General features: G+C 32.9%; 2 protein-coding genes across 2 annotated transcripts; both read left to right on the top strand.

Moving 5' to 3' along the window:
• The first annotated feature begins 914 nt into the window (after nt 1–914).
• LOC145956888 (laccase-17-like) lies at nt 915–3,683 on the top strand. The gene is made up of 6 exons (XM_083072690.1): nt 915–1,107; nt 1,268–1,419; nt 1,531–1,775; nt 1,867–1,995; nt 2,157–3,119; nt 3,343–3,683. Exons 2-6 carry the CDS (start codon nt 1,310–1,312, stop codon nt 3,471–3,473), a joined length of 1,578 nt encoding a protein of 525 aa, XP_082928816.1. The 5' UTR covers nt 915–1,107; nt 1,268–1,309; the 3' UTR covers nt 3,474–3,683.
• A 3,308-nt stretch (nt 3,684–6,991) lies between these two features.
• On the top strand, nt 6,992–10,242 carry LOC109819058 (laccase-17). The gene is given in 6 exon segments (XM_020384644.3): nt 6,992–7,813; nt 7,936–8,087; nt 8,181–8,425; nt 8,535–8,663; nt 8,761–9,732; nt 9,853–10,242. Coding segments are annotated over 6 exon segments (1,737 nt in total). The 5' UTR covers nt 6,992–7,705; the 3' UTR covers nt 9,984–10,242.
• Nucleotides 10,243–12,372: the final 2,130 nt, after the last annotated feature.

The raw sequence follows: 12,372 nt of genomic DNA, 5'->3' as shown, positions 1-12,372 counted from the left end.
GAGGGTTGTTGAAAATTTCTGAAAGTGATAGGTGTATTATGTTTAAGTGTAGAAATGACAAACAAGTGTTGTATGATGTTTGTCTAAGATTATGGTGCTGTGGAATATATTACTTTGCTCCTTCTAGATGGTGCTTTCAGCTTAGCATGCTTTCATGAAAAGGAACTAATTAAGTTGATTAAGGTTTCCTTGGTATGGCATGTTATCTGTCATGTAGTTTGTGGTGATGTACAAGAATACGGCAAACAACTACAGTGACTACTCGAAAGAATCCCCTTCTCAGTTACTTTAGTTCCAAGTACATCGCGCGGTTGTGAGAGTTACATGTCACCAAAATTTCTCATGGCTTTTCTGCTGATAATCAACTTTCTTTGGCGGTGGCTTCGGGGTTTCAAACCAATTTAAACTTGTGGTAAAAATAGTCCAAATCAAATTGATTTGGAGATGTCATATGATATAAGGATATATTTCATCAATTACCGATAGGAAACAGCAGTTAAGAATTGCATGATGAATTGAAAAGTCTATAACCTTTTCTTTACTTATTTCACTTTTCACTTTTTCTATCATACTAAATTTACAAACTGGTTCCTTAATTTATACTTGAACACCTTTGAGGTGACTCTTTTGGATATGACATTTTTAATATACCAAAAAGTGTGTCCAATATAATGGGAATGAGTTTAGCAGGAACGGTATTAAAAGAGGCAAATCCCAAAAAGGTTTGACTTGTACAAGAAGGAGGTCAAACGGTCAAGTGAAATTGATTGTCTTGGACACCACTCTAGAGTTGTTCTAACAACTGATCTCATTAAAAAATGAGAAAAAAAACACCTGAAGATCTTATCGAGACTTTACATATTGCAACAATCACATGGTATCATTCCTCTATAAATTACCTACCAATGAGATGTGTCGCCACAACAGTTCAGACTCAACCAAACAGTGTTCAAAGATTACATTTCTGTTTTGCACTCTCTCTAGAACAAAGGAAATATGGGTGTTCCTCCTCTTCAATCATTTGCATTTCCAGCATTGCTTCTCTTCTCATTTTTCATCATCCCTCAGCTTGCACTAGGAGGCATTACCAGGCATTACCAATTTGATGTAAATCTCAAAAGGACTTGATGTCTTTATCTAAGCTAGCTTATATTTATTATTTAAAAAAAAACATTTGAATTTCACATTGTTTTTAGCTTACTTTCCCATGTTTTTTTTTTAATCTTTTTTTTATCTAACGATGGCTTCGCTTTTTGATGTAATGTAGATAAAGTACCAAAATGTATAACGTCTATGTCACACAAAGAGCATGGTGACAGTGAATGGTCAGTTTCCTGGGCCACGCATTGTAGCTAGGGAGGGTGATCGTCTTCTTATCAAAGTGGTTAACCATGTTCAGAACAATATCTCCATTCATTGGTAAACTTTATTTCTTTTAAACGAAAACTTGGTTAAAAAGAAATTGAACATATTATATAGTTTGTAAATTGAACTTTGCTGTGTCAAAAAACTCGTTTACCTTGGAAATAGGCATGGCATTCGACAGATTCAATCAGGGTGGGCTGATGGGCCTGCCTATGTGACTCAGTGCCCCATTCAAACAGGCCAAAGTTATGTCTACAATTACACCATTGTGGGCCAGAGAGGCACTCTCTTTTGGCATGCCCATATATCTTGGTTGAGATCAACTCTCTATGGTCCTATCATCATTCTTCCCAAGCGTGGAATTCCATATCCTTTTACCAAACCTTACAAGGAAGTTCCCATCATTTTTGGTAATTACAAAATGATTGTGACGTCAAATTCCTATGTTATCTGCATGTATTTAGGAATGACCTTACTTTGACATAAAACAAAATATTTCAGGAGAATGGTGGAATACAGATCCTGAGGCAGTCATAGCACAAGCATTACAAACGGGTGGAGGACCAAATGTATCTGATGCCTACACTATTAATGGCCTTCCAGGGCCATTGTATAACTGTTCTGCTAATGGTATATATCAAGTGCTTAAATAAAACTAACCAATAGTATTCCATGTTATGTGATTACTAGTGGTTAAATTCCCAAGATTAAGAAGAATAATACCTTGTCATATCCTCATGAATTAAAATTGGCATGTTATGTATCTATATGAAAATATTGGTGTTTTGCAGATACATTCAAGCTAAAGGTGAAGCCAGGCAAAACATACCTTCTCCGTTTGATCAATGCTGCACTCAATGATGAACTATTCTTCAGCATTGCAAATCACACCCTCACAATAGTTGACGTAGATGCAATTTATGTTAAGCCATTTGACACAGACACTATCCTCATTGCCCCTGGACAAACCAGTAATGTTCTTCTAAAAACCAAATCTGATTACCCCAATGCCACGTTCTTGATGAGTGCAAGACCATATGCGACTGGCCAGGGAACTTTTGACAACTCAACAGTTGCTGGTATCTTGGAATATGAAGTTCCACCACACTCTCTTCATTCAATAGAGAAGCTTTCACTCTTCAAGCCCATCCTCCCAGCCCTTAATGACACTTCTTTTGCAACAAACTTCTCTAACAAGCTTCGTAGCTTGGCAAGCTCTCAGTTTCCTACAAATGTTCCACAGAAAGTGGATAGACACTTTTTCTTCACAGTAGGCCTTGGCACAAGTCCCTGCCAACAAAACCAAACATGTCAAGGACCCAATGGAACAAAATTTGCAGCATCAGTGAATAATGTGTCTTTCACACTCCCAACAACTGCTCTTCTTCAATCCCACTTCTTTGGCCAATCCAATGGAGTTTACTCTCCTTACTTTCCTATTAGTCCTTTGATTCCATTCAACTATACTGGCACTCCACCAAACAACACCAATGTGAGCAATGGAACAAAGGTTGTGGTTGTTCCCTTCAACACAAGTGTAGAGCTTGTGATGCAGGACACCAACATTCTTGGTGCTGAAAGTCACCCTCTCCATTTGCATGGCTTCAACTTCTTTGTTGTTGGTCAAGGTTTTGGTAACTTTGATCCGAATAAGGACCCTTCTAACTTCAATCTTGTTGACCCAGTTGAGAGAAACACAGTGGGAGTCCCTTCTGGTGGATGGGTTGCAATTCGTTTCTTAGCTGATAATCCAGGTCGCTCACTTAATTCGGTTCCTTAATTTCTCATTTACATATGATAAAAATATAAATAAAGAAGAAGAAGGTACTTTGTCTAAGATAGACATAGTTGTCATAAATAATACATTCCTACACATAAGAAAAGACATTGGACATAATTATTAGGACTAATTAAAATTATCATTATTTTGGTGATTTGAACCTTTACTAACAATTATGTTGTATGCACTGAATGCAGGGGTATGGTTCATGCATTGCCATCTTGAAGTGCACACAAGCTGGGGTCTAAAAATGGCCTGGATTGTCTTGGATGGAAAACTTCCACACCAGAAACTGCTTCCACCACCTGCTGATCTTCCAAAGTGTTAAACATTCACTATAGGAATTGCGGCATAACTTTCGGAATATGTTGTTTGTCTTGTGTTTTTAATTTTATTTTTATTTTTTTTCCCATTTTTTATTCTCCTTCAATTAATGGCCCTTTTTGGCATTCTTCGTGGGCTAACTGACTGTCATTACTCTCAACATTGTAATATTATTTTTAGGTTCATTTCAATGAGAAAACTATGGTTTTAATTATCCGACTTATTTAAACGTCTCTCTCTTTCACTTTCACTTTCTCTCTCTCTTCTCTTTATTTATTTATTTTTTATTTTTTATTATTTTTTTTATCGGTGTGAATGAGACATTTTGTATCTTTATATTGTATTAAAAAATATTTCAAAATTATTAATATTTATTAAATTAATTGATACTGTGTCTACTCTTTTAATCAATTTAAGCACTAATTCAAGATTTAATACAATAAATATTTTTTATTATCAACGTAAAAATAATATTAAATAAGTATAATATCATCATTTTATAACACTAAAAAATAAAATAAAATATTATTTATAAATTTTCAGCATTTGATATGATATAATATTTAAGTTCTAAACAAAATATAATATAATATTAAGTCTAAATTTTAATAAAATATATCAATATCCATTAATAATAATAAATTTACATTTAGAACAAAAAGTATTAAATTAATATAATATAAATTGTGAAGAATAAAGATATTAAAAATTAAAAATTAACATAAATGATTAAATTATATTTATAAGATAAGTATTTTAAAAAATTATTCAAATTTATTATTTTTTTAAATATCTTTTTTTATAAAAAAATATTTTTAATTAAATTTTAGAAATATAAAAATTTAATTGAATCAATTCACACCGATTTGACTAATTTTTTTTAATTTTTTTTTACCGTTTTGGATCAGTTCTAGACTAATTCTACCAATTTTTGATTGATTCACTACCAAATGATTTTGAGGACCAATTGAATGGGTTGAAAACCAATTTGACCAGTCGATTTGGTCTAATTTTCAAATTTATTATATATATATATATATATATATATATATATATATATATATATATATATATATATATATAGATAGATAGGAAAGATCAATTTATTTTAGGAGTAAGTCTACTTAAACTTACTCCGTTCAATAATTCATGTTCTACATCAAATTTTAATGATCTAACTGTTGAATTTAAAGTTCTTAATACATATATTAAGTCTGAAAATTAAAAAAACAAAAATTATTTGATACTTCGTTTTATTAATTCAAATTGACGGATAATCATAAAAGTATTTTATGCATTGATTTGAATTAATAAAATGATGTATTAAATTATTTTTAATTTTTTAAAAATTTGTAAACTTAATCTATGCATTAAGAACTTTAAATTCAAATGTTGGATCATTGAAATTTGATGTAGAAGATGGATTATTAAGCAATTTAAGTCTAGATAAACTTACTTATAAAATAAACAGATCTCTCCTCATATATATATATATATATATATATATATATATATATATATATATATATATTTATATGCTCTATTGTAACATAAATATAAGATGAAGGATAATCAAATAATTTATGTATTTAAGAAAATTAGTTAATTTTATTTAATTTATTAATTTTATTTTAAAAAAATAATTTTTCTAATATGTTCTTAATTAAAATTTGATATAAAAAAAATAAAAAATTTATTGAAAATAACATCTTACTTAAATGAAGAATCTTTAAAACATGATTTCATTCAATATGATATTTTTTTTAATATTTATTCATTGTTTTGTTTGTAAACATATTTATACGATGTCTTAAAGTTGACAATTAAGTATTAATCTACGATTGTGGAGTGTAGTTTTCACTAGTTAAACATTATTTTAACACACAAAAATTGAACACAGGAGAGTACCATATGTAATTGAATCACTATACATGATGTTTATTGTTTTTTATTAGTGATTCAATTATTTATGAATGATTAAAATTAAAATTATTTATTGGTTACATGACTATACTTTAAAAAGTAATGTGCATTTTCTGATTATACTTTGTTTGGTATTGATGAATTATCAATAAATAAATAAAAAATAGGAGGAAATCAACATAATAAATAGGAAATAAAAAGCACGTGCCTTTGGTATTGGAGAAACATGGAGCAAAGAAATTGTACCTATATAAGGGCACATTAGTAATTTTGTCACTTCCATCCTCATCCCACAAGTCCCCATCTTGATAGTCCTCACTTTTGTCTTTTCTTAATCTTCAGTTGATCTTATCCGGAAGATTCAAAATATATTACTCATTCCTTTGATAATAAACGAGGTAGTCTTTAGCCATACCTACCTGAAAAATAGTAAAGAAAAGATACTTGCAAAAGGTACTCTAACACTCAAGTTAGCCTTCAGATTCAAACAAATCAATGCAATCAATCTTGTAACAAACGTAAAAAATAACTTTTTTTTCTTCTCTATACATAATAATTTATACTAATTTTACTGGGCCTAAGCCCACATGATACACTCATTAATGATTATCATACCTTTAGTAATCCCTTAAACTTTATTAATCATCAACATAGACTTAGGAGTCCTAGACTTATCCCTTCTGCCAAGCCCCTCTGGTATAAAAATAAAATGAGGTGTCTTTGATATCAAATAAAAAGTAAAACACATTAATGGATCATAGATGTTTGAACTATAGTAAAAGGTGGTGTTGTATAAAGAAACAATGAGTTACTACTAAATTAGGCATATTAGCAATTGAAGAGATATGTGTCCTTTAAATAGTTTGGGTTGTTTTGAAGACTTAGTACAATAAATTAAATCATATTTCTTTCACACATTTCAGTCTAAAATATACACAAATCCCACTTATTAAACTATAGCAAAAGGTGGTGTTACATATAAAAATAGTAAGCTATTACTAAATTAGGCCTATTAGGAATCAAAAGGAGACATGTGTAATAAATAGTTTTGGTTGTTTTGAAGACTTAGCCAAATAAATCAAAATCATATTTCTTTTACGCATTTGAGCCTAAAACATACACTAACCCAACCTAAACTATAACAAAAGGTGGTGTTGTATATAGAAATAGTGTTTACCACAAAATTAGGCCTATTAACAATCAAATGGAGATGCATCTGTTGTAAACAATTTGAACTGTTTTGAAAGTTTTAACCCAATAAATTAAAATCAAATTTCTTTACACACTTGAGCAGTTGAGCTTAAAACCTACCCAACCTCAACTTTAATTTTTGACATACAAAAATCTAACTTAAACTATATCAAAAGGTAGTTTTGTACATGAAATATAATTGGCTACTACTAAATTAGGCCTATTAGCAATTGAAGGGAAATGTATCTAGTAAATAGTTTGGGTTGTTTTGAAGACTTTGACAATTAAATTAAAATCACACTTTTTTGACACATTTGAACCTAAAACCTAAATAAACTAAGTATGACAAAAAATGTCCGACACCTATTCTTAATGTATAACATAATCTCATATTTGCAAAACTATCATTGAGTGGGTAGAATCAGAAAAAAGAAATGGAATGAAAGATATAATTAGGATGGAAGCATACGACTCGTATATTAGTAGTGGCGATGTAACTAATTGATCACAGTGAGACCATACAACGTCAATCATTTTTGTTTTGTTTTATATTTCCATGCACACGAGGCCTCTAAACTTAGTTGTACATCTATTAATCTTTGTTATTGAAGAAAATGGCTTCAATTAAATTTCGGCTATAATCATTCCGTGTACATTAGATCTCTGACTTAAGGCAACAAAAAACTATCTGGCCTCGAACAGTGAAAGTGACACATTGATAGAAACAGTGTTACTTTGGGAGCAAGAACATTGGTTGAGAGAGTTACATGCGACCAATGAATGATCACTTCAGTTCCTTTCAGATGGCATACACAACATTACTATTGAGATTTAGAACACCAAATTGTTTTGTTAAGGAGTTGGACTTGCAGAAGAAGGAGGTTAAATGAATTTGAATGTCTTTGACACTACTCTTAAGTTGTTCTAACAACTATTCTCGTTAGAACACAGCAATGTTGATTCAATGAGACAATATTGCGCCACCTAATCTCATCACTGATCCACCAATTCCTATATATATAGCCTACCATTTTGACCCATTTCATCAACTCCTACTTCAAACTCCTAGTAATAGTAATAACTAAGAGTTTGAAGATCAACTTGGCACATAGAGATAAAAATATGGGTGTTTCCCTTCTTAAAACCCCATTCTTCCTTTTGTCATTGGTCACCTTTTGCATCATTGAGCATGCTCTGGCGGCTGGCACTACTAGACACTACCATTTCCAAGTACTTCCTCATAAGACTCACTACTACTAGATAGATACTACAGTTTTATTGTTGTTTTGTTTTTCTGTTGGCTTAGCTATGTAAGTAATACATTGAGTTTATATATTGATTGACACACACAGATAAGGCATCAAAATGTGACTAGACTGTGCCACACAAAGAGTATGGTGACAGTGAATGGACAGTTTCCAGGGCCTCGCATTGTAGCAAGGGAGGGAGATCGTCTTCTTATCAAAGTCACCAACCATGTTCCCAACAACATCTCCATCCACTGGTAAATAAATTGCATTATGTTTTGATATTAGAAAAATAATTGTTATGTATATGATTTAAAAATGTGGCATAAACTTGGCATTGTTTGAAATAGGCACGGCATAAGACAGCTTCAATCAGGGTGGGCTGATGGGCCAGCATATGTGACTCAATGCCCAATCCAAAGTGGTCAAAGTTATGTTTACAATTACACAATTATTGGGCAGAGGGGCACACTCTTTTGGCATGCCCACATTTCATGGTTGCGATCAACTCTTTATGGTCCTCTCATCATTCTTCCAAAGCTCAATGCTCAATATCCTTTTGCCAAACCCCACAAGGAAGTTCCTATCATATTTGGTGAGCAAATTTAATTACTAGAAACATGAATGAACCTAGCTTGCTCTATCCTCCATTTCTTAATTTGCATTTTAAAAACTAATCAAGCTTTAACATAATATTATTTTAGGAGAATGGTGGAATGCAGATCCTGAGGCAATCATAAGCCAAGCCCTGCAAACCGGTGGAGGACCAAATGTGTCTGATGCCTACACAATTAATGGACTTCCAGGGCCATTGTACAACTGCTCTCAAAAAGGTTTCAAGTGCTGATCTGATCAAATATAAATATTTTAGGAATAGTCTTATAAATGTTATATACATTTAAGAGTAAAAGAGGTGATTGGTTTTGACAGACACATTCAAGCTGAAGGTGAAGCCAGGAAAGATTTACCTTCTACGTTTGATCAATGCCGCACTGAATGATGAGCTATTTTTCAGCATTGCAAATCACAGCCTCACAGTGGTTGAAGCAGATGCAGTTTATGTAAAGCCCTTTGTGACCAATACCATCCTCATAACCCCTGGCCAAACTACCAATGTTCTTCTGAAAACCAAGTCTCACTAACCCAATGCCACATTCCTCATGACTGCTAGACCCTATGCTACTGGCCTTGGCACATTTGACAACTCAACCGTGGCTGGCTTATTAGAATACAAAACTCCACCTAATACTCATCATTCGGCTTCCTCTCTTAAGAACCTTCCACTCCTCAAGCCAACTCTCCCTGCACTCAATGACACTTCTTTTGCCACAAAATTCAGCAACAAACTCCGAAGCTTAGCAAGTGCAAAGTTTCCAGCCAATGTACCCCAGAAAGTTGATAGGCACTTTTTCTTCACAATAGGCCTTGGCACAACACCCTGCCAGCAAAACCAAACCTGTCAGGGTCCTAATGGAACAATGTTTTCAGCATCAGTGAACAACGTGTCTTTCATACAACCAACCACTGCTCTTCTTCAAGCACACTTCTTTGGGCAATCCAATGGGGTATACACTCCTGACTTCCCAACCAAACCATTGGTTCCATTCAACTACACTGGCACCCCACCAAACAACACCATGGTGAGCAATGGAACAAAGGTTGTGGCTCTTCCCTTCAACACAAGTGTAGAGCTTGTGATGCAGGACACCAGCATTCTTGGTGCTGAAAGTCACCCTCTCCATCTGCATGGCTTCAACTTCTTTGTTGTTGGTCAAGGTTTTGGCAACTTTGATCCAAATAACGACCCTACAAACTTCAATCTTGTTGATCCTGTTGAAAGGAACACTGTTGGTGTCCCATCTGGGGGATGGGTTGCTATCAGATTCCTAGCAGATAATCCAGGTTGGTTAAATTGATAAATAGTTTATTCACATGATCAAATTTACATTCTAGTTAAAAAAATATTTTGGTTAGTTTTGTTAAGTTAGAAAAAACATGCAAACTTAATAATTGTGTGTACAGGGGTATGGTTCATGCATTGTCACTTGGAAGTGCACACAAGCTGGGGTCTTAAGATGGCATGGGTGGTGTTGGATGGAAAGCTCCCTAATCAGAAGCTGTTCCCTCCGCCAGCTGATCTTCCCAAGTGTTAATAAAACCTCAAACTAGTTGCTTTATTTTGTTTCAATATTCTGGTTCTTTTTTGTTTCAACTATGAGCAACTGTTTCTAACCAGTTGCTTTCATTTTTTTTTTCTTTTTTATTTTTTCATTTTTGGGTGAAAGAGAGTTGAGGCTTGGCTTCAGGTTGAGGGTGGATTTTTTTCCTTCTTCCGATCAGAAATTTATTTATAGATGGCGCCTTCTCTACAAAATTGTAATTCATTTATTTGAATGAAAATTCTTCATGAAATCCTTATTGTACATGTGGATCATAGCAGGTAGAGTATAACCTTTAGAAAAAAAACAAGCAGGTACAGTATAATTAAAGGTGGGTGAATATGTCTCTAGCAAAGTCAAGGAGAGGAAGAAATCGTATAAGAAGAAAAATGCACATAATTCAAGCATAGTATTTGAAAATGTTAGGGTTATTAGATTTGATTGAGAGGGATATATCTCAAGGAGAGTTATATTATAAATTTCTTTTATCGGTTATTTGCACACAATTTTACAATAATAAAATATTATTGACTTTGTGTTTATACATTTATGATATTATTTTTCTTCATCATCCAAAAAAATCCTTTACTAATAAAATATATATATATATATATATATATATATTTTATAAACTTTTATTTCTCCTTTTATTTTAATAATGTGTACAACTTTATTTGTATTCCAATTCAAAAGACTTAATGTAATAAAAATTTAAATTAAATTGTATTCTATCTGGGTTTAAAATAAATATTTGGAAAACTGGTTGTAAGAATTTAAAAAACTAAATTTAAAGGAAATGATATAATAGATATTTTGAGGTTTTTTTTTTATAAATAAAACTACATATATTTTAATAGATAAAAGCTTTGGGGTATGATTTTACTATACCATTCTCACATATACCGGACAATCAACTATAAAGTTTAATTCAAGTTATCTCAATCAATTTTTTAGGTGTGAAAGTATAAGTTTTTTTTAGTTAATCTCTCAATTAAAAAAGATTAACCAAAAGACTTGTATTAAGATAAAAGGTTTAACAAGTTAGTTAATAAACCTTACTATTTCGGGCTATAAATTATGTTAGATCTTTCTTCCATTCATGGATTTGAAAGCGTTTTCCTACGCAACTTAATCCAAAGAATTGTATTTAATTAAGGTGATTAGCATTGCAAATATGCCTAAATATTCTTGGTTTTAAAAGAAAATAATAAATTAGTTTTGTTAGAATCTTTTATTTGTGTTTCAAATATTATAATTTAATGTATTTCTATTATTTTAGGATTTGTTTTTTTATTTTTATAATAGAATAATATCAATATTTGACACTAGTATATATTATAATTTTTCTCTCTATATAGAGAGTTCATGAATAAAATTAGATTATGTTCATCTTGACAAATATATCTTTATAAAATCCAAATACAAAATAACACATCATTGATGTATATCAAGAGTCAAGGTTCTTACAAAATGTCAAGATGGAAGTCAAAGCAAACTTTTCACAAGTTTTCTCTCTTATATTTGATAAAGAAAATTACAATATTTAGATGGTGAGAATGGAGACATACTTAAAGGTTTTAGATCTCTAGGAAGTTATTGTGAGACCCCCTTTTTCCTTTTCCTTTTCTATCCCTGACTCTCTTTGCTTACTCACTCTCAATTCCCTTCACTCACACTCTCTTTACCCTCTTCTTCTCACTTCACTGATTTCACTTCCGCTATTTGGGTTCAAGGTGGTGTTGTTGAGTAGGTGAATCAGAGCTCTTCTTCTTCTGTTCAGTTGCTCAAGTTGATCTTTTCCGTTCAAGCTCCATTCCTCCTCCATTTTCTTCTCTGTTCTCCTTCGCGGAAGCTCGGATTCTCGCCGCGAGGTAAGGGAAGCTAGGTCTTTGGCTGTTTGTGTTGGAAATGAGTTCATAAACTCATTGAGTGGCTGATTTTCTGATGATTGATGGCTGTTTTGGATCAAATTTCGTTTTCGGGGTCTTGAGTGAAAAATTGGGTTTTTCTTTGTTTGGTGTTGCATGCTGAAAATGTTGGGGTTTTTGGGGTTATTGATGGAAATGTGGCATTTTGGCTGGGTTGCATGTGCTTGGGACATGGATTTCGTGCAGGTTTTGAAGGATTTTTGAAAGTTGGTGAGTTGCTGTTGATGATCGTGCTGAGCGTTGTTCTTCGCGCCGGGCGCACGACCACCAGGGGACTCCATTTGGCCAAGCCCGCCGGGCGCAATGATGAGTGCGCCGGGCGCGTTTGGGAATGTGGGTCTCTGACTAGCCCGCGCTGGGCGCGATACCAGTTGTAGCATGTTTTGGGGTTTTTGGTTCTGCGTGAGACTCCTTGGGAGTCTCTACCTTGTGGGCGCTGGGTGCAATTTGATTTG

This window comes from Cajanus cajan, chromosome 4 (assembly GCF_000230855.2).
Source record: "Cajanus cajan strain Asha chromosome 4, NIPB_CcT2T_4, whole genome shotgun sequence".
Lineage (NCBI taxonomy): Eukaryota > Viridiplantae > Streptophyta > Magnoliopsida > Fabales > Fabaceae > Cajanus > Cajanus cajan.
Note: the sequence above shows the minus strand (reverse complement) of the source record. Positions and strands in the feature narration are given on the sequence as shown.

Coding starts and splice junctions, on each gene's coding strand:
- LOC145956888 (XM_083072690.1), top strand. CDS start 1,310: ATGGTGACAGTGAATGGTCAGTTTCCTGGGCCACGCATTGTAGCTAGG. Junction 1,420..1,530: donor AACAATATCTCCATTCATTG/GTAAACTTTATT, acceptor CCTTGGAAATAG/GCATGGCATTCGACAGATTC. Junction 1,996..2,156: donor GTATAACTGTTCTGCTAATG/GTATATATCAAG, acceptor GGTGTTTTGCAG/ATACATTCAAGCTAAAGGTG.